The 23,160-nt window shown below is 41.6% G+C and overlaps 1 protein-coding gene across 4 annotated transcripts in view; it reads left to right on the plus strand.

Annotated features, from left to right (window-relative positions):
• LOC119029756 (spermatid perinuclear RNA binding protein) overlaps positions 1-23,160 on the plus strand; it is a 78,050-nt gene that overhangs the window by 26,179 nt on the left and 28,711 nt on the right. For all 4 annotated transcript variants that reach the window (XM_037116842.1, XM_037116841.1, XM_037116840.1 and 1 more), the window contains 2 exons: positions 731-831; positions 20,300-20,479. In XM_037116842.1, the coding sequence (XP_036972737.1) occupies positions 20,477-20,479 (3 nt within the window). In that variant the 5' untranslated portion in view covers positions 731-831; positions 20,300-20,476. The remainder of the gene's footprint in view (positions 1-730; positions 832-20,299; positions 20,480-23,160) is intronic.

Below are 23,160 nucleotides of genomic sequence, written 5' to 3' on the forward strand. Positions count from 1 at the left end.
GATTTAAGCTTTGAGAAGTCCTTAATGTTGGAATGGTCCAGCAGACCAGCTAATAGGCAGCTCTCATCAAGGTCAGTGTTGTATTTTCCAGTCTCTGTAATCTGTTTGCATGGAAGGCAAATGTGGAAATGGAACTGACATTGCATGCTCTCATCATGGAGTGACACGTGCAAATGGGAAGGGAATTTTATTTCAGCATCCCTCCCCTCTCATTATTTCTACTTTTACTCTCCTCCTTTATCCTTGCGTCCTTTCGAACATATTTTCCATCTTTTTCGGAGTCCTAGTTCCCCAGGCCGTGTCCCCTCTGTCAGCAGCAGCTCCCCACTGCTTTTTCTATGGATGATGGTGATGAGGAAGGGGAGGAGAAAGCAATACAACAATGAGGATCTGCTGTGAGCATAAGTGAATCAGTCATACTTCAATGCCAAATAATTACTCTTATCGCTCGGAGATTAGAGATGCACTTGCCTAATGGAGGTTTTCCCCCTTTCAACCACTGTCTCTTTCCCTTTCCCTCTCTCTTGTCTTCTTATAGATAATGTGTGTGTGCATGCGTGTTTGTGCGCAGTCGTGCATGCGTGTGAGCGCATATCTTTATTTGCGCGTACATTGTCACTCCTCCCTTTGATGTTGGCTGCAAAGTGTGTGACTTCAGTCGAGCTGAACATGATCCTTTTAAGTGCTTTTGTGCCGATGTTAGCTGACCTTTGAACCCTTGTCTTCTCAGGTGGTGAACCCTGCCAGCTCTGACGCCGTGACTCCAGACAGACACAGAGGCTGACGCTGAAAAAGAAGAGGGCAGAAAAAAGATAGGGAGGACAGAGGGGGGTGAGTGAATCCAGTCTTATCTCCCTGTCTGAATATCTCTGTAGCATCTTAAACTCTGTCTGCACTCGGTGCGTGGAGGGCTTCTGCAGGATTCATGGCTTATTGTGTACAGTGTCCCTATCATCCTGAAGAGGCTGGCCCACAACCCTGCTGAGCCCAAGACAGCGTGTATTTGTCTGCATGAGTGCATGTATGTGTGTTTGTAATGCATTTTCCATTAGAGTGAGAGGCCATTGGTTTTCACTTCAAACTGTTGGGAATTCTTTGCTACTTTGTGCCCAATTTTCCCAAGAAAAACATCAGACTCCTTTTGTCCAACAACTTGGAGAGGAGATGAATGTTTGGAATAATTCAGACATGTGTGATGCAAGTACATGTCAACGAGAGTTGCAATGATTAGTTGAAAATTCATCATCAATAATTGATCATTTCAGTCTTTTCAAATGGCAAATATTTGCTGGTTCCAGCTTCTCAAATGTAAGGATTTGATATGATAATTAAATGAAGAGTCCTTTGGTTTTGGGCTGATGATTTTATAGAGTACATGCCTCTTTGGTTAATTGTGAAAATAATCTGAACTTTTCCAATCTATGGAGGTCTCCCTGTGGGTCAGACTTGGCTTTGTCTAGTGGTGTCTGGCATCAGGGCATTGGCAACAGATAGTGTGAGTCCTGTGGTTTGTGAGGATGGGCCTCGAACGAGTTGTGACACATCTGAGCGATCTTGGGGATTTTGAGACCATGTTGAAGTCGTGAGCTGTTTTTCACTAGGGGTGGGAATCTCATGATTCAATTTGATTTTGAGGTCAACTATTTGATTTCTATACCGATTATCGTGTACATTTCCATACATGATCTTGAAAAATAATAATTCAATCTGGGTTTGCTACTCAGAGTTTTCTAATCACCTCACTGTAGAGCGTCAGTATGGTTGTGTCAGTGAAGTAACGCCAAGATGGTATTTTGAATCTTGGCTATAGATTGAACATCATCGAGTTCTGTTGAAGCTGCGCCACCGCCTGCTTGATCGTTCTCTGGCTGCCATCTGCAACAAGTTGTTGCTTCTCCCCCAACTTTGGGTGGTATCGCGCAAGGTGGTTTCTCAAATTATTGTGTTGCCAAAGTATTTAAGTTGAGTCCACACACCTTACGAACTGTGTAAGTCTTGTCAGTTCTACCCTCGACTTCATGGAACTCAAAATGCTGCCATACGGTAGCTTTCAAAGAATTCGGTGCCAGTCTTATAGGCTTGGTGGTAGCCATTGCAGCCATTTTGTCACTGCTCAAACATAAACAACGTGCACATGTGTGTTTGGTGCGCATGCGTGTTCAGCAGAGAATTAGCAAACGCTTTCTGTAGTGCTCTGCAGCAGGAAAACTGAATGTTGCAACTAATTTCAGTTTAAAAATTCTGATTATTAACTTACCTGCATCGAGACATAATCATTGCCTGCAAAGGTGTTTGGGTGGAATTACAGTTATCAATGTTATTTACTTTACCTGTCAGTGGTGTTAGAGTTGTGGCTCACTGATGTGTACCTGCTCACCTGTATTCTCTACCCATCCGTGTATCTGAACAAAAAAAAGCCCCACAGTAATTTTGCGGTTTCGTCTTCAGTAATAATATTCATTGAAGATCCTTTGAGGTTTTGTGACATTTTTTTTTGATCACCGTTGGTCAGGGGCTGTGGTCCGAGTGGTTGCAGAGTTCACTTACCACTTTGGTAAACTGCCTACTTATAAATGTAAAGTAGCTTTTATGCAATTCAGCCAGCGGTCTTCCCCACTATCATCTCAGTGGGAGTGTTTTGGGGTCTGCGTGTGTGTGTTTATGCGTAAATAATTGATTGCTGTAGAGGGTTTTAGTGGATCGCTGGTGAGACCGAACCAAGCAGAAAAACACTCCACTGCTCTGCTGCACAGTGTGCATCACTTTACTATACCATGTCCGCTGCTACACAGGGGGTTCTCTGTACTGTCTAAGGATGACCTGTTAGTGGGAAGGTAATTTTGTTAGTGTTAGCGCTGCTGAAAAATGCAAAGATTAATTGACAACAACTGCATTAAGATATAGGTGGTTCCTATCTCCTCTACAGCCATAGACTGAATGTCTTTAACACTTAAGGAAGTCAAACTGGGCTTATGGAAACATTGTTTACCACTTTCTGACAATTTAAGGACAAACAACTAACTCTTGTTATTATTAATTTATTAATCTTAGATTAAAAGAGAAAATGCTCTAAACATCCATTCATGAGGAAAATAATTGTTAGTTGCAACCTCCAAACAATTGATGGATAAAGCGACAAACATGTATATTAATTGATCATGGCACTCATGGGGATGGTACCACTAGTGTATTGTGTTTCCAGGGCTAAACAAGCTAAGCTAAACAATGTTTTCTGGTTACTTAATCTGTCATGATGTCGGGATTTATAGATATTTTTTCCTTTTAATTACATCCCCCAGCAAGTTTCGTTGTGTAAGTTCCTGTCTTTGTTGGTTTCCCTCCGTTATGATTGTCGTGATTAGTTTCACCTGTCCCTGATTAGCCTCCTGTTATTTCCCTCTTTCTGTTGTCAGTTCATCTGTGTTTTCTCTGTGATTGTTTCCCGTGTTTTATCTGCATTATTGCCTGTGTTCCCTGCACTTTATTCGGTTTGTACTTGGTTCAGCTTTAGAATGTTTTGTAATTCCTTGGTTCTTGGTTTTTCCTTCTGCCTGTTTTCATAGTTTTTGCCACCTGTCTGTTCTTTGATATCAGCTTTTCTATTGAAGCGTGCTTTTTGTTCCACCATTTGCCTGACTGATGACTGCATTTGTGTTCTTTTTTCCTGCAATCATCATAACCACCGACACTAAGAACTAGATAAAGATTGCAAACATGGCTTCCATTCAGTCCAATATGAACTGCTCACCTGGTGTAGAAAAAAATTATAGCTTCTGGGTTTACTTTGTTAATATGCAGCTGTGCTTCCTGCTGGTTTATGTGAAAAGGTCACAGTTTTTTTAATCATTTTTTAGGGCTTCAGGAAAGTTTACCATTTAGAAAACCTCCATGAATAAAGAATCACTATAAAATGTCATAATTGAGCTTGTTTGTAGTTCTAGGTGTCCTGTCAACAGTTGTACAGACATCTCATTAATGATGGTGTTATAGGGGGAAAATACATTTTGAGCTGAAGCAAAGTTTTTTGTCATTTCTAGCTTTGTAATACATTCATGGCTACTTCACATACTGCATACTTTGTTGTGTTTTTCCAATAAGAAATATTCTCCCTTCTCCATTCTACTTTTCAGTCTGTTTATGTCCCACTCTGCATTCCATCACTTAACATCTTTATTTCCTACTGCCTCACTGTGGCTTCTTCTTCTTCTTCTTCTTCTTCTTCTTCTTCTTCTTCTTCTTCTTCCAGCATGTCACGCCTCCTCTCTTTCTTGCCCCTTAGCCGCCGCAGTGTCCTTGAGAAAGCAGTGACTTTGCCGGTGAGCGCAGCAGAGCGCATCACTCTCTTTCTGTCTCTCTCTCTCTCTTGCTGTCTTTTGCTCACACGCTGTCTCACTGACACTCACTCAACCCCACCACACACACACACATTTGATAGGTCCATGGCAACACTGTTAAGCAGAACCAGCCCCTTACAAGTATTTTTCCTTGGGTGCCCATAAATAATTCATCAGAAGTAACATTGGCTGTATTTTATGCAAATATTGACAAACCTATTGCAGAGAAAAATTGAGACAGTTGTACCCTGTCTTCAGCCCAATTTCTGCCCGCTTACTGTTTGCAGAGACACATAGTAAATCATCAACAAACTGCTGATACAAGCAAAAGTGTATCAAATTCATGAAACAAGAACACCCCTAAGATCACTGGTTCAGAAGGACGTAAAAGGGATTAACATAGTTATTAGCATATATATATATATATATATATATATATATATATATATATATATATATATATATATATATATATATATATATATATATATATATATATATATATATATAATTTTTTTTTTTTTTTTTTTAGACTGCTTTTCAGTTGGGCACTCAGTTTCAGTTATATTCACTTCCATCCAGAGACATCTATGTGAATTGGATTAAAGTGCATTCTTTCAATTACTCTTCCTCAAGGTTTATTACCGAATTCTGACAAATTGCTTTCAGGTGATACCGTAGCTAGCCTGCCAGCATGGAAACACGATCCCCCTGTGCCCTCCTCCTCATTAAAGGTGCCCTCCACTAATCTTGGATCATGACAGCCCATTGTCACAGTTTTCCGTAGCTTTTGAAATATAGATAGGGTCTGATTGTCTGATTGTAAGATGAGATCTTATAGTCTCTCGATGCTGTTTGTTCTCGTTGGTCTCTGTTTTCCATTAGACTTCATAGAGTGTCTATTGGGTAGCTCCTTTTTCCTGCCGCCTTACGTGCTTTCTGTTGGATATCAAGTATCTTGTGGTTATTTAGCTGCTGTGCTATACATGGTGGATGTGTTTCTATTCATGCATCTTGAGGGTTTAGCATACATAATAATAATTGTCCTCTTTTTGTTTTACTTTCAGTACAATTGAATGCTATCAACATCTATATAGCTACATCAGCACACCTCATGATGGTATCCAAGTGCAGCCATGTTATATCTCTCTCTTCCTCTATGTGCATCTCTCTCACTCTTCCGTGTGTTGTCCCACGTTCAGCTGAAAATGCTCCCGTAGCCATGGAGACCGATCCCAAGGGGAAAAGTTGAGGCTGAATCTGTTTCTCGCTCCCTTTTCCCTCCTTTGTCTCCTGCCTTGTTGCAATCTAGTGCCTCACATACAAACACAAGTGCGCGCACACACACACAGATACACAGAACAGCTTGCCACACTCTAGCGAGTCAACATGTTGTTTTGGTTTGACTTCAATCAAGCACCGATATGAAATATGTGTCCTAATTAAGCTGATTAACACTAAACCTGGGGACAGAGTTGAGAATCTTTCTTTTTCCCTGGCTTCTTTTGTTTCCCTTGCTTTCTTTTGTTTTCCTTGCTTTCTTTTGTTTTCCTTGCTTTTTTAGCTTGTTAGCGAGCACTCGTGTTAAAGAGGCAGAGGTAGAAAAGGCATACCGTACAAGATGGAAGATATGGAGAGGCATACCAACTATACAGTCGCCACGCCCCAGAATGGACTTGGTTGCAAAAAACCAGCAGAGTTGATTCGGAAACATGGTGGGCGATGCCTGCTCAGGCTTGTGAGAGCTGACCAATCAGATCAGACTGGGCTTGTCAGGAGGGAGCTCTAAAGAGATCGGCACTACATCAGGGTGAATAGAGGTGCTACAGAATGGAGCTGAGTTTTTGAACATTAAAGCATGGAGACATTTTGTAGTAGTTTGTACCCTTAATAAATTAATCTGAAAATCAGCATAATATGGGACCTTTAAGGTTTGAAATAATTGGACTCAGCCCCTAATTTGTAAATGTTAATGTGAATTCTAAATGTGCAGGAAATTCAAATTTGTGAGTTCATGTTAATTATATGTTAATTATGTATAAAAGGTCTTGTTCCTGTGGCTAGGTAAAGTTTATATTAACATTAATGTGAAACAGTTTGTTTTGAAAAAGCATTTCAGCCATGACTTCTCAAGCTCTTCTTGTCTGTCTTGACTTCTCATCATCACTTCTTTTTATTCTTGCCCTATTTTTCCCCTCACACCCATGTTCTTTCATCCCCTGCCTCCCCCTCCTTCCTTCCTTCCTTCCTTCCTGTCTCAAACTTTCTCCATGCATCCACCTTTGTCCCACTTTGCCAGTCTTCCCTTGCAGCTCTTGTTCTTCACTATGCCTATGTTTGTTTTTTGTTTTTTTCTCCCTAATACTTTTCTTTGGCCTTGCACGTCCTACCCTATGGCTCCATTATTCTTCTCTAAATCATTCACATCCTGTCAGTCTACCCTTTTCCCCATCTCTGGATCCTTTATGTCATCCTGATGTCTTTCTTCCTGATCAGACATCTTTCACTACCCCCCCACCCCACCCCACACACACACACACACACACAAACATCATATTCACCTCACGCTGTAAACCTTTTCTACCTCCCTCTACTCTCCCTCTCTTACTCCCTTGTTTCTAACCTCCCATATGCTTTTTCTGCCTCATCAATCCCACCCCTTCCTCTCCCCCCTCTCTCCTCCTGTTCCTTCCTTTCTCCCTCTCTGCCCCTCCTCCATCCTCTCCCCTGAGTCAGACAGACAGGAAGGAAGTGTGTAATGAAACGGCCATATCGAGCACACTGCCCAAATTGACCTGGAATGAATGGAGTCACTGATCAGCTCCTGCTAAAGGAGTGCCGATGAAAAAGTAGGGGAGTTTGTAGAGAAACTGAAGCGGCCCTAATGTAGCGCACATTTTATGAATACTGCTATCAGACAAAATGAGTACCCAAATATGTTTACTTTGTTTATGTGTTATGTTCTTTTATTCTATTGCTGGTAGTACAGAAAAAAAAAGTTCCTGATGAATTTTGCCCTAAATTGATAGCTGGAAATTCAGCCATTTCATCTGAAGGAGAGGGCAGACTGCATTGGAGAGATTTTCTCTGTTGCAGACAGGCAAGGCAACAGCTGAAGAGAGCAAAAATTAAAAAGAAAGAACAGGAAGAGACAGACTGACATACTCATTCAAGTCACTGAATTTGTTCTGTGTTTATTAATGCCCAGAAATATGAGTCCTGTGTGATTAATTTCTTAAAAATACCTGATCCTACAGTATGATTTGGCTTATACGTCTCACTAATCTGCTCATCTGCCACCACCCATCAAACCACTGCTTTTATTAATGAAAATGGACAGAGAGAGAGATAAATAGAGAATTGACACACCACCGTGACACCGAGTAGGACTTCAGTATGTGCGTGGGTGTGTGTTTGCCAGCTTGCCTGCCAGTGCGTTTTGTGGAGTAGAAGCCCATTAGGGAATTAGTCCACATCTGGACAACCCTAGCTGTCCTCATGCTATCCTCATGCACTCACAGTTCAACATACAGTATACATGTCAGATTTGGTAGAGTTTTAGTCTGACACTGATCTGCTGGATTGTTCCTTTTAAACTTTAAAGGTCCCATATTATGAAAAACACGTTTTCTCTGGTCTCTACATATATAAACTGGTCCTCCCTGAGCCTGCCAACTCCCTGAATGAGGGAAGCAAATGAGTCCTGCATGGTCTCTGCAGCCCACCCACAGGTAAAACGGTGCTCCTGCAGACTGTTCAGATTCAACTCCTGTCGCTACGTAACGAAAAGAGAGATGTTCATAGGCTGGCCTCCTCTGCACAATGATAGGAGATATCTGTTAGGGGGGCGTTCATGTTCAAGTTCAAGTTCGGTGTGTCCAGCAGTAAGATAGCAGTGTTTTGCAATGTCGTTGCTCAAAGTTAGACACGCAAATTGCTCTGTTGTTGGTTGTAAAAATCAACATAAGTGCCTGAATTCTGTCCCAGTTACAGAACAACAGAGGAGATAGTGGTTGTGTTCCGTTATTAATGACCATGTGCCGGCTACGCTTCCTGTTAGTTTGTATGTGTGTGCTAACCACTTCACGTCGGACTGCTTCTGTAACGAGGGTCAGGACAAAGCTGGCTTTTCCTCGACACTGACCCTCGTAAAAGGATCACTCCCAACCATACTGGACCCAGGAACTGCACCCGAGCCACAGGCAAGTGTCGCCTCACTTTGATAGTATTTACATTTGTCTACGAGTATGGTGAAGTCAGCTTGAAATTGGCTAACTAGTTAGCGCTGCCTCGGTCCGCTATGCAATGGCATTTGAAGCAAATTTAATGTTAATAATATTGTGAAGAAGCTTGGTTGTCAGAGTAAAAAGTCTAGAAATGTGCAGACTTGAGACAGAGACGATGCAAACAGTGTCCAAGAGTTTGGAGACTGTGTTGGAGACAAACACAGCTTTCACTAGCTGTTCGCCATTAGCTACATGATAGTCAATGTAACAACGCATATGAACAAACTAAGTAACATATGCTGACACACTAACCATTCTGAAACTTCCTGCTGCAGCCGCAGGGTCTGTACTCGTTCGGGAGCCTCTCCTTCTGGGTCTGATTCTGGGTCAAAGTGGTTCGGTTGAACGACAGCATCTCGGTGAGCCATAGCGATACATCCATCATAAACATTAGTGCATGCTACCCCTAGAAAGTAGCATCCTCTCCCTAAGAGGGGCGTGTAGCAGGCAAGGCAGGTGTTGACAGACGGAGCTCATTAGCATTTAAAGGTGCAGGCACAGAGACAGCCTGCTCTCAGTAGAGCTCACTTGAGCGACTTTTAGACAGCTGAAATTCAGGACCACGGATGAGTCTGGGGCAATACATTTCAAATACAGTGTTGTTGGACCTCTGACAGCTGTATGAAATTGATGAAAAACAGTATAATTTGTGACCTTTCATGGAACAGCTAGTCATGTGTGTTTATAACCAGCTGCATATGCACAAAACTGCTCGGACAAACACACACAAAAGGGAGGGGGTGTGACAGCTTCGTGTGTGTGCAAACATGAGCTTAGCAGTGAAGAGCCTTTCAAGCAGGATTAAGCTGCAAAGTGTCAATGGAGCAGACAAGTAGGCCAAAGACCACTAGGATATCACTTACACTGCAACAATCAGTGTCAGTGTGTCTGTGTGTACGTACGGTCGTATGTAAAATGGGGAGCAGGAAGTGTGTGCGGTAGATAAATGGAGGAAAAACAGAGGAGGAAGTCAGCATGACACGCACACACTCACACACACACACCACACGCACATTCACAAGTCTTCTCACAGACTACGGACTGTGGAGCCGCGGCAGAGCCCTGGCAGGACCATCTGTTCCCGCTGAAATCAGCACGGCAGGGGCCTACCAGTGCACACGCACACACACAAACACACACAGTTGCAGCATGCCTCAGTTCTGGCATAGTGATAGTCTATTTATTCCCCACACTGACGCAGGACACTACTGAATTGTGCGTGTGTGGCTGTGTGTGTGTGTTAGAATGAAGTTTACAGTTAAAGGTAAGGTAACCCAGCAGCGATGACAGGTGTACCTGAGGTGAATAATGCTAAGCTAATATCAAGATGATAAGCTCAGACAGATAGACAGCGAGACATGCATGTGCATCTGTCCTTGTTAGTCTGTGACCCCACGTCTCTCCATCCTGACCCATCACCAGCAGGAACTGTGCACACACACATCTTTTCTCCAATTTAATAATCGACCGATGGGAGTTACCACTCCCCTGTCAATGTTATCTACTTCCCTCACAGAGGCAACATCAGCGTTTTCTCTGCTTTCTGCCATCTCATCAATACTCAGTGCTCTGACCTCCCCTGGCCTGCACCTGAGCCCAGTCAAGAAAGATCTACAGTGTACTTGTTGAAAACATATGCAGGTTAACAGGGTGCCTCTCTTCAGTAACCTACAGTTCACAGTTATATTTATGACAGCTTCACAGAAACTTTTTTCATGTCATATCACATTCACATAATATTATTAGCCAACTTTCATATCAATGGCAGTCGTGTTACAACAAGGCAAAATAGCTGCCAAGCCATAGACCATTATCCAAGATTGCATTTCCACATAAGTAAGCATAAAACTGCTGGACCCAAAACATCGTCTTCTCCTAAACTTTACCAAGTGATTTATGTACCTAAACTTAACCAGACAATGAGCACAGTGTCATAAATCTTAAACTGAACCGATAGAAACCGAAAACTGCACCTTAAGAAATGGAAAGTCTCAACACATCTGTGGTTTGCAGAACATCATTGCCAGCATTTATTTGATGGCAATTAGGTTGCACATATGGTGGAGACAGTCTTGAAAACGGTAGATAAATTCAGCTTTTCAGTGGTCACAGAAATCAATGATGGGTTAAGGAAAAATTAAACTAACCTCATCCTGCTTGTAATATGGATTCAAATACCAATTTCAATCAATAAACCAGAGCATGGCAACATATCCTCATTTTTCCTAGCTTGTTTCCAAGGTATCTGTAGTTGTCAGCAGCATCAGGCTACATACTACAGGGTATATATGGTGTCTTTGGTTGGTGTACTTATTCAGAGCGTTGCTGACGCACTTCTTGATTGCAGGCTCTCAAAAGCAGCAAAGACGTAATTAACTGTAATGGACTTTGAATTGTTGAACCCTGTTATTGTAGCAGTGAGTTGAAGCCGACCGGCAGCATTTAGTCATCACCACTTTTATTTTTAAATGAAGGTCGTTAAAATAAAGAAGATAAAAAATGGTCCTTAGATTAAAATGAGCTTTTCACCTTGGAGCATGTCTATTCTCAAAGAAAAATGTCAGTAGGATCAGCAAAGTGATAAATGTAATACAGCAATGGCAATGTGAACAAAAAAAAGAGAACTGACAGACCTGTTGTAAATGGTGAGGAAGCAATTTTTCAGAGAAAGTTTGGTGCTCTATTTTGTCTGGACTCCAAAAAATTATAATGTTAGACAAAATCAAATGTAAAACCTGAAAAACTGAGACCGGAAGCCTGAAAAGGAGCTAGTAAAAAATAAACTGGAACATGCCAGGTGCACAAGTTGAGATCTGTGGGGAAATCAGTAGAAGTATGTGTATGTGTTTGAAGAATCATGTTCACTCATTCATGAAACATATCTATTAATCTATATTTATTCTTCAGCATATGCAGTCTTTAAATTTGGATTGATTCCTATTACTAATGAAAATAAATTGGAGAAATGGAAAGGGGGGCAGAGACATGGAGAAAAGTAAAATTAGCTACACATCATCTCCCCATTTAGAATATGCAATACATACCTAACACCGTTTCCCTGGTGTCCTTTGTTCTAATATCGTTTCAGAATGTGTCGAGCCTGCTGCATAGTCCTGCATTAATGAGACATAATGCAGGAAACGTTAGCTTTATTTTTTTGTTGATTGCTCTTGCTGGTATAGTCATAACCCTTGTACCCCTTATTTTGAAAGATTTACAACATGAGCACTGGATCCTCAGATCTCATTAATCAGTTTGCAGAATACCTTTTTATCCAAAATATCTTCCAAGAAATGAGCACTACCCCGTTTACAAAAAGGACAGACCGACTAACTGCATGTTCGACAAAACAGGGCTAAACCAGTTTTCGACTTCCTGATGCTATTTAAGATATGTTTTTTACATCTTTGCCAACAGGGACTGGTTAGTTTCAGCTGTGTGTACATGGATACACACACTTTGAAATTGTGGCTAGTGGTATCAGTGTAAGATCTCAAGATCTATCAAGCTCCTCTAATATTTATGAGGTGTTTGGTAGTGGCCCTGTCACCGCTGCTGGCCAGGCAGTCCTCCCCATATTTTAATGACAAGCTGATTATTTCTGCTTGTTGAGAGCAGGCACAGTCTCTTCTGCTACGTGAGACAGTAATGCTGCCCAGTGAACTACAGCAAAGGAAACTTTACACCCAGGCAGCAAGTGGCTTATCTAGGCATGTCTCTCAACTCGCTGAAATATAGGCTTTTCCTTCAGCTGCAGGGCATGCTGGCTGCAGCCTGTACTGTAGTACCATCGGAACAACCCTCCACATCTACTTCAGATCTAGATAAATGGTCTCCACATACTCACCAAATGGCACAAGAACTGGAGGATCAGAGTTTCCAACCTTTGCCTCTGGCATTTAAGCCACAAGGAAGATGTTCCCCTTTGATGTTTCTCTCTTCCTATTTTGTTAAACTACACGACCAGTTCAGCTCCTCAAATTCAGCTAATTATTACACCCTGGTTATTATTACTTTCTGTTTTCTTTCTAATTATCACGTGTTCTTATCTGCAAAGGAAATACTTCCTTAATTCTAGAAAGGCATGTAAATGTAAAACTGATGACTGTCTTATCAGAGAAAGAAATCAATGTTTGCTCCAGAAAGGAACGTGTGTAATGAGATGGAAATGCCCTCATAAGCTAAGCTTCTGTCAATGCATTGTTTGTTGTAACATTGTCAATGAGTTGCGTTCAGTAATGGAGCCAACTAAGTACATTTACTTAAGTATTGTATTTCATTACAACTTTGAGGTACTTTCACCGCACCACATTTTGTACTTCTTTCTCTGCTACACTTATTTGATAACTTTAGTTATTTTGTAGAAGGCTGCTGCATCAGAGCCAAAGAAACACATTTTTAATTTGATTTACAAAAACACTGATAAATACTGAATATCAGATCAGATTATTTGCCACCCTTAATACGCAGTATTGTCATGCTGTAACTGTAATACCTTATACATTATTGGGAATTTCCCACATTTTCAGGGCATTGGGGTCATTTCCTTTTTTTTAGAAACTGTTGAGCTATATTACCACAAAAACACAGCAGGTAGTCTTTCCTGTATCCATATCCAAATGGTAGCAACTTGAGTTTTTAATAGTCTGTCAGCAATACTGTGAGCCATTTTTTTGCCCACAATTACTCTTCTGGCAATAAAAGAATACCAGAAAAACCTGCTTTATCCAGTCCAAGTTACACTCAAATTACTGCTATTTCTATTTTGGACAGCCTCTTTGCAGTCAAGTCCATTAAAGTCTATTCTGGATGCATTGAAACAGCTATGTTGGCAGCACAAAGACAAATCAAAAGAAGGAGCGGAAATTTGGAAATGGACAGATGAGGGAATAAGATGTTTTGAGGTTGGAGTGGAGATGTAAAAGTGGGACATTGAAACAGACATGGAAAGAATATTCATGAGTTTGTGGAGAATCATAATTGTCTTCCAAATTTTGAACTTTTAAGAAGAACTGAGACTTCCCTCTTCTCCGCTGTCTCCTTTCAACATGTGAGAGCTTCCCCCTGGTGTCTGCATTGCAGTGAAAAATACTATTCTGTCTTACCACCTCTATTTTTGACTGTCCCTACACTCTCTCTTTCTTCCTCTAACACTGCCTATATTTCTTACAGCTTTTCTCTGTCTCTTTCCGTCCTGCTGTCTTACTGTCGTAGAGACGTAGCCAAGCAAACAGTCATCTTTGTCAGCTGGCACCTGTTTACACAGTGCATGCTTCCCCACAACAGAGGTGGTTAGAGGAAGATGTACAGGAGCGTGATTCTGCATCCATTCTCTTTATTGTGCGCCACCTGGTCTTAAGACCTCCATTATTTGTGTGTGCAGCTGTGTGCATGCGTGAGTGTGTGCGTGTTTGTCCAGCTCATTGCCACACACTGTTGCAGATGTTATCCCAGATGCAAACATTATGGCACCAATAACCCTGGAGCCAGCCGCATGCGGGTCAGCAGTAAAGTAACTGAGAAGCTGCTCACACTCTCAAAGAGCCTTTCAGGTGTGCAATGAATGTTTAAACATGACTGGTCAGAAATAGCATATTTAGTGGGCACAGCATTCATGAGACTCAAAATACCGTACCCAGGAATAGTTATGAGAGAGAAAAATCAACAATCCGTGTGCTAAAATAACACCCAGTCATCACCTACATTTACACCTGCTCATTCCTGTGCAAAGATGAGCTTCATATTGGCTCTGCTTCACCGGAGTGTAAAGAGACGTCTGTACAGCCGTTGGTTAATAAAAAGCAGAATATGACATGTGACAGCAGAGCAGGAGCTAGAACTAACGTGAAGAGCTGCAGGTACATGATACCTACTTGTGCCCATTATCTCATAAAGGGTCCCTTAGTACCTGCTTTTTTTTTTTTTTTTTTTTGAACTACATCTCTTTGTAGAACAGTACTGATAGTATGATCATCTACGGATTGTTGATCATTAGAAGACAGTGTTTTGCATTTCTTTAGTTAAATGTGCAATGTGACTTTTCCACAATTAAACATTTAAAAATTAGCTAAAATTATAAATCAAATGTTAATAACAGCTCTGACATCTACATATTGTAGTGTTCTGCAAAGATTTATACAGAAGTTGGCAAGCTAACCAGCTAGCTCCGAGCAATTTGGGTCTGCAGCTGTTGTGCTACTAGTGTAAACACCAGCAGTCTGAAATCCAAGTTCAGACTGCTAGCTGAACGGCTAACTCAACTAACTGGCAAAGGGAAGCTGCATTTTGGGGCTGAAACAGTTGGTGGATTAAGGGATTTAATGATCAGGATAAGATTAATCGCCAGCCATTTTAACAAGAAAATTTACCCCAGAATCAAAAATACCTAAATTAGTTCTGCTATTTGTTCACCTATATTGTTTTGTATTATTTTCTCTCTGTATCTACACTGCACAGAAATAAGTGTGCATCTACTCATGGACAAGAGGTAAGCTTACAAAGCTAACAAAGTGAGCTAACATTAAGGCTCGGCGCAGGAGCCAAGTAATGTTTAGATTCCCATGCTTTGATGAACACAAGCCTCTCCTCCATTAGTACTGATGCATGCTTCCTCCTGCACAGTGATACAGTTGGTGGGCGTAGTTTGGTTGAAAGATAATAGTCCCTAAATAATAACTGTTTCGAACAAGGTCTGTTGATTATTAGTAACCAGGTCATTATATCTGGAATCATTGCCATTGAGTTTTTAAATGTTTCGATTGTACATGCATGCATATGTTTGAGTAGATGGCAACAAAAAGAAGTGAAGTATAACAGACTGGAAGTTTGTATAAAGTGAATCAATGTTCTGTCTGGTCTTTGTGTATGAGATGATATCTTGTTCCTGAAACTGAGGCAGGAAGCTTTTTCCTGTGAGAGGACCCAAGGCTTTCTGTCATAATCACTCTACAGATGGATTTTATAGCAGATCACTCATTTCGGGTCTAAAACTCCCTAACTTTAAAACACATTTTAATTTTGTGACAGTAAAATGTTGAAGTCCTTTAGTGTTCAGAATTGAATAAAATTGCAGCTCTTTTTTGTTGTGGTTGTTATGTCAGATTTCTCCTCCAGCTATTCTGGCATGTAACCAGCCATCAATTGGAGGTCTCTTTCACTGGTGAATTAATACATTCAAAGCAGTGCGTCTTGAATTGTTGGTATCCTGCTGGCGCCGTGACATGAGCCCACAACATTTTACGGACTTCGAAAGCAGAATGATTCAAAAGGCTGATAATCTGATAACAACCTTAAGCAGATAATCAAAACCATAAAAGGGAATATGCAGAGAAAATAAGCTCCTCCAACACTAATTAGCACACTCTCTCTGGTTTTGTCAGTCCTCTGTCTCCCTTCATTCCGTCTCTTGCGCTGCTCATCTTATTTGATGGTTATCAGACGGGAGAGGTGTAAATTGCTGCTCAGAGCCATCTCAGCAAATTCCCCAGCTCTGCTATCTCTCCTTCATCTTTCAATCAGCTCCCATCCCTCGTTTCTTATCCTCTGCCTGATTCTTTTCATCTCTGTAGGGGAAATGGGATGTAATCACCAACTCCTGGCACAGTATGGACACAGCACAGGTGTGTGTGTGTGTGTGTGTGTGTGTGTGTGTGTGTGTGTGTGTGTGTGTGTGTCCCTTATGCATAAACTTCTAGGAGAAAAATATTCAGTAACTAAATTGAGGTGATGGTGTTTGTTTCCCCCATGAGCAAATCTGTGTACGCATGTGTGCACATGCTAAAGCCACGAGCCACCGCCAGTGTTAATGAGGTAGGGTTTCTTCTTCCTGTTTTGTCCCGAGGAACATACACAATCACACATTAATGACCCAGCAGCATGGTGTTAATAAGAGAGACGAAGAAAACTAGAGAATGGACAAAAAGAGATAGAGGGCAGATGCACGGAGAAATGTAGTAATTGGTCAGTGTGAGCCTAAGGAGGGGAAAGCCACAGGAGGATTTATGAACAAACAGGCAGATACGGTGAGTACAGGCAACAAGCAGCCATGTGTGAAAACATGGTCCCCTTAGCCGCCCTCCAGCCCACTGGGAGACAGAGGAGGGTGGGCACACTGCGAGCAACACATATTGTTGTTCTGAATTTCCAAGGCTATATCTAAGCTTCGATTTTTATTATATTTTTTTAAGCCATGATGTAGGGTGTGTTTCATTCATGTACACTTGATTCTAATTAAAGAAAAATGAGAAGGAAAGTGCCATGAGAGGGAAACAAAGGCAGGGAATTGGTGTTGTTGTTTATCACTGAATTGCTCTGGTAATGAGAATGGAATAGGGGCTGGCACGTTGTTATTATGCTTCTTGGCAGGGTGTTGGTGTCTCTGCCTGTGTTTGTGTGCACGCACTATAATCATGTGCATACAATCCTAAGTGGCCGAGCCATGTTGGAGGAGAGCCCCGCCCCCACGCCAGGCAAGAAGCGTTGGCTGTAAGATAACTGGCAAAACGCGAGAGCATAGGCATAGACGCTGTCGCTGCCAGGTGTGTTGAAGAGGTAGTCGTCAGTGTGGCACGCCAGCTGCCAGAGGCTTAGAGCAGGAGAGCTTGAGAGAAAATGAGGAGCAGCCTCCGGTGAAGTCTGTTTGCCCGAGGGTCCAGCTCAATATCTGCGCTTGCTGTTTATCCTACTCCCCTCTGTCCCCTTGCACCACTTTGTATTCTCCCTATAGTTTCACTCTTTGCCTCCTCTGCCCACTCTCCTTGTCCTGTCTGCTCCCGTTCATCCTCATTTCCCATTCTATCTATTTTTTCCGTCTTCTCTCTCTCTACCGTGCATCTGTCCAACTCTCTCCGGATCCCAGCTGAGCTGATCCAGATAGTCTGTTGCAATTTGTGAATTATGATCCTGTTGTTCTGTTCTGTACATGTGACATCTATTGTATGTCTGTCTGTCCTGGGAGAGATAACCAACCCCTGTGGCTCTTCATGGGTGTTTTTTTTTTAATTCCATCTTTTATTTCCCCCAGTTATTTTTATTTTTTTTAAATTTTCTCTATGTGGCCAGCTTTTCCTCACTCAAATCAAGGGTCTGAGGACAGAGGATGTCATTCACTGTACAGTTTGTAAAGTCCACGGAGGCAATGTGATTGTGCTTTTGGGCTATATAAATACAATTGATTAGAGCTTTCACTGAGAGACTGCACCATCACCAGCAGTTAGTCCCCCAACAGGTCTACTCCAGTAGAAACCAACAGTCACATGTGTTTTTATCTTTTCTGTCCCCACTGACAGCATCCAGAGAGAAGCCTGGATGTATGTAGTCCCAAGGTGATGAGATACTCTATACATTAGAGACACTGTTTGTTTATCAGGTAGCAGAAGAATACATGCTGATGTCTGTATTGGACTACACTGATGTCTATATCAGAGTAGACCCTGCTCAGTCTAATTTGTTGAACTATGTTTTTAGTTTTTTTTTGCAGATGCAAATGCAGTAATAAGGCTCTGGCATCATAGCGTCATATTCCAATCCTATAGTTTGATAACTGTTTAATCATTTGAATAATTTCTCAAAGCAGAGATGTTAGCTTGTTCTTGCTTCTAGAAAGAGAGGATTAGCTGTTTGTTCTATGTTTTGTGTCATCATTTGCTAAATATTCTGGGGTTTTGTACTGTTGTGTGGGCAAAGTAAGGATTTGAAGAAATCACACTGAACTCTTATGGGACTACTTTTTTTATTTTCTGACATTATAAAGACAAAACAAGTAGTTACTTAATTGAGAGAATAATTGGCAGATTTGATCAATAATCCTAACTGATTACTTAAGATAAACCAGTTTTACAGTTTACACAATGAAATGTAGTTTTTTAGAAAACATTTTATTTGATTTAGTCAAAAGTTTATTAATACTCAAGCAAGACATTTTTATACAACTTTAGAAAAGTACTTCAAGGTATGAGACCATCACTCTGTTTCTCTTTCTCTTACAAAAAATTTGGGTCCAGATATCAGCCATTTTTTGCTACCATGCCCCGTAGTTGACGTCAGCTGTTCTTCATCTGCCACCTTCATCATAAGTTTTTAGATGTTCAATCCAGGTTTTTTGTTGGTGGTGGTGGTGTTTTTTGTCATGCAAACTAGAGCCTCGATTTTGGTGGCAGATGCTGATTCCGGTATAAGGATGTAAAATAAATCTGACATCAGTATCTTGGCAGACTAATAATCGATTATCGATTGATGATCGAACATTTTTTGCAGTGATTCCTCCAATGTGGTTATCAGACATTAAGTAAAAATGACATCAGTGCACTAAAACAGACAACTTTACTGGGAATTTAATAATTCTAAGTTACTCCAATCATTTTTTCTGCATTTTTTCTCTGAAAAGAAAAAGATCACATTGGCATATATCAGGATAGGCCAAAATCAGCATGAAATATCGGCTAATCATATATCTGGTCACCTCACGTTCAATAAATTCAAACTGTGAATGCATTTTCTCCCACACCTGCTTGAACAGCCAACCCCTGAATGTGGAAGACCTTTGAGAAATCATCTTATACACTCTGGTGTGAACACATGCAGACACACACAGCTCTATAAATGTCATTGCTCTGGTTTGAGTGTGACCAGATGCATCTGTGTACTGTCAGTGCTGAGGCTGTTGACATTTGGTGTTGTGAATAGGAACGTTGTGTATCTGTTCACCTCGGCTTGCCCCGCACTGATAAAACCGGGCTGTGTTGTCATTGCAGCACCACATGTATACGTGTTTACTTTACGGAGCCTGGAGATGAGCTAAATGAAGAAGTACAAGTAGCTTTTTTGAAGTCGGTTAAAATTATTTGACTTTTTTTAAGATGCACAGAAAACCACAAAAGTAAAATGGTTTACTGGTTAAGACTTTCTTTTCTTTTTCTGTGTAGTCTTTTATTTCCAGTGTTATTTTACTGTCACGTCTGGTTTTTGTTCAGTAGAAGGAATAAAAGCAAAGAAGAGATACGCTTAGAACCATTACTGTCTCACATTGTATTGAAAGGAGCACTCTGTAACACAGTGGTCCAAGCACTAAACACTGTAATTTTATGTCCAGCCATGAGTTTTGTCGATCCCCTTTCTCTGTGGTTTGTCGTGGGGCGAATCAGAAGTGCTTTTTGGTAAAACACAGTATTTTCGAGTAAAGCACAAGTTAATATTTCAGGCATTTTTCTTGCATCTGTCGTCACTGCTTTGTCGATGAAGTGGTTGGAAATGTCACCGTGCTTCCGTGATTGCTAAGGTTTGTGTGTGTGTGTCTATGTATGTGTGTGTGTGAATGGAGGAGGCTGAGTAGTCTAGCTTACAGTAAGTGTGTTACCCAGTGTATGAAAACAAGCACATGTTTGTATTGCATCCCACTCCCTCAGACCCCTGCCAGCTCATGAAAAATGAATGAAGGCCTGTGTGTGTGGTTGTGTGTCCGCATGTCGATGTCCACATGGGTTGATCAGCTATTTTGTCCGATGTTTTACACAAGGTCAGACATGAACTGCTGCTTGTTAGATGGTGATCATGCTGCTGGCTTTTTTCCTTCTTTTTTTTTTTTTTTTTTTTTTTATCGCAAAGATTTGCCCTTGACACTTCCCCCTTGTAGTTGTTAATCAACCTTTTCCTCTCTCTCTCTGTCTCCTCTTCATCTCTTAGAAGTACAACCTCTTGTAGAGTGGTCGCCAGAGTGACAGAGGAGCACATGTGGAGCGGAAACAGCACGACAGCAACATCCTGACCGGTAACCTTGCTTCTGCACCCCATCACGCCGCCCAGCAGCTCAAGAAGCGGGCGTCAGAAGGAAGGAAACGTGCGACCACTCCTCCTGCAGGCATGGTAATGCAGCACTTTCTGTCCGTAGGAGTTGTGTCTTTGTGCGGGAGTAAGGATATACTCTCCAGACTCTGGAGGGGGTGTAAGAGTTCAATCTGATAACTGGTTCTAGACATGACAACAAAGTGTGTGTTTCAAAGAGAGGTACCCGATAAGAGCTAGTGTGGACAGGAAACTGTAGCTTTGTGTTTTTTGGGGGGGAGACAGGGGAAGGGGAACTATACATTGGAGAAAGAGGAGAATGAAAGAGACAGAGGAGGTTAAGAAGATAAAGGAAAGAAACAGAAGCAGAGGGACATCAGAGGAGGTTGTGAAAAGAAGGAGAGCGGTGATTAAGAGAAAGAAAGAGAAAAAAGAACCGTTGTTTAATTAATATTCGCTGTGCATTTGGTTAATTACTTTGGAAAAGCATCTCTGCCATATGCTTACATTCCCATAGTTTGAAGTAGTAATTATGTATGGCATTGATGTGATACATCTTTCCTGTGTTGATGTGGAAGAGGTGTGTCAAGAGAGGAAGAAGATGCACAAAACGGACTACTGTGCTGTTCAGGAGGAGGAGAGGGCAGCTTGAGTGATCAAAGCGAGCAGCGGAGGGAGAGAATGACAAGTGGGGGCAGATAAGACTGTAAAAAAACATAAATGATGGACAGAAACACGAGGGATGAAAAGCGCAAAGCCTGTGGAAAGCAAAAAGAGTAGAGCAGGGTAAGGTGGGGAAAGGAGGGAGGTTAAGAGCTGAGAGAGGTAGAGGTGGAGAGCGAGAGAGACGAGGGATTGATTAATGGTCTTGGCCTGTGACAGTGGGAGCTTTTCCCTCGAGGGGGGGAGCAGAGAAGAAGATGAATTATTTAAAAAGCAGAACAAGAGGAGAAAGGAGGAAAAATGGGTGCAAAAATGAAGAGAGTGGAGAAAGGAGGAGGAGAGAGGATGGAGAAGGGGGAAGGGGGCGGGGAGGAGGAAGATGAATGATTGAGAGAAAACAAGATGGTGGTGAAGGTGCTGAGGTTGGACTCTGCAGAAGAGGGCACATGGTCGAGCTCATAAATAACCAAGGGTAATGAGACTAGTGTGTGTGTGTGTGTGGTGTGTGTGTGCGCGCGTGTGTGTGTGTGTGTGTGATTAGTCTTGAGTTATGATGATGCAGCAAATACTGCGGGTGACCTTGGCGAGGGTACCACCGCGTAAACCGCACAATACACCAAACAGCTTCTTTATCGACTTTCCTTAGAGCTCTCTGCTTTTAATGAATACGCATGCCAACTGTGTTTTGCCTCGTCAATCCCCCATTTTTGAGGCTACTACACACACACACATACACACACACACATATGCATTTCTGGTTGATGATTTTGTAGCTGCCCTGCATGTGTTTTAGCTTGCTCCTTGTAAGTGTCATCATGAGTTCACTGCTCGATTTCCGGGGGAGACGCTGCAGAAGTTGCCAAGCGGAAAGTTTTAACTACTTCTGTGAAAAGCTCCCATCTTTTACAGCGTTTTTTTGATGTACAATTAGGAGAAGACATGATGAAGTTGCTTAGAAACAAAATGAAATCTGTACGGTTTTAAAAGCTTTGGTGGAAACGGGAAAGCAGGTTTTATTCAAACAGTGTTCCTGCTCTTCCGTATGACATCATTTTATTCTTATTTTTAATATAGTTACGGTATTTCAATCATATAGACACGGCCATACTCAGTATCATAACAGTATGCCTAGAAACAGCATAATGTCAGCTCGTCTGCTTTTAGCAGGCCCGGTCATAATATTTTATAGGCAGGCCAGAAACCCTTTAAACAATGCAGACACAAAAAAATCTCTGTCTTTAGTGCAGAGGGTAGTGTAGTTTAAGGAAGCTTTTTTGGTGACAGCAGACTTTAGATGAACGCCCTTCTGAAACAAGTCAGGCTGGGAGTTCAGTAAAAATTTAGTCCAATTTACGAGATGTAGACAGTTGGTTTAAAGCCTGTCACTGGACGCCTATTCCCTTCTTCCTTTTGCTATCTGTGTGTACTGTTTTACAAATCCTCATTGGTGTGTGAAATAACCTCCAAGCTAGCATCTAACACGCTGAAATTGGCAACTTGGTCTAACATCAATTGGATTAATACTAACAATACGATTGTAAAACAAGCTAACAGCTGGTGCCTTTTCTTTTGCAAGCATTTAGCCATTTTCATGCCCGGCTCCCCCCTCCCCCCCCAGCTAAATGCCACCTAAGATGATTGTTATTGGTTTAAGACAAGCAAACAAGCCAAAGCAATTTTCCCCTTATTTCCCCCTATACCAGAATGAGGACTGGTGCAAGACTAGTACAGTTATACAAATCGACTGGTCTGCGACCAGATTAAGATATATCTGATATGCCACACACTCCCTTGATGGGGCCGTCTGCCCTAAATAAAAGAAAGACACTAAATGTTTTATGTTATTTACACAAAACGTGCACTTGTTTCCTCTCCTATCTACTAATGTGTGTTTCACTGCAGGAGTGGAGTCAGAGACTGGGAAGTTACTCGAGGTGAAGACAGGATGTGTTGCGATCTCTTGTGCCTGTTTTCATTTGAGAAAGTAAAACCTTTTCGCTGAGGGCTATGAATAACACATTTACTTTGACCTTCCTTTTCTTTTACCTTTCACGAGAAGGGCCCAGGATATGAGTAAACGCTGCTTAAATGCTTATTTC

Source organism: Acanthopagrus latus, chromosome 12, assembly GCF_904848185.1.
Source record: "Acanthopagrus latus isolate v.2019 chromosome 12, fAcaLat1.1, whole genome shotgun sequence".
In the NCBI taxonomy this organism is placed as follows: domain Eukaryota; kingdom Metazoa; phylum Chordata; class Actinopteri; order Spariformes; family Sparidae; genus Acanthopagrus; species Acanthopagrus latus.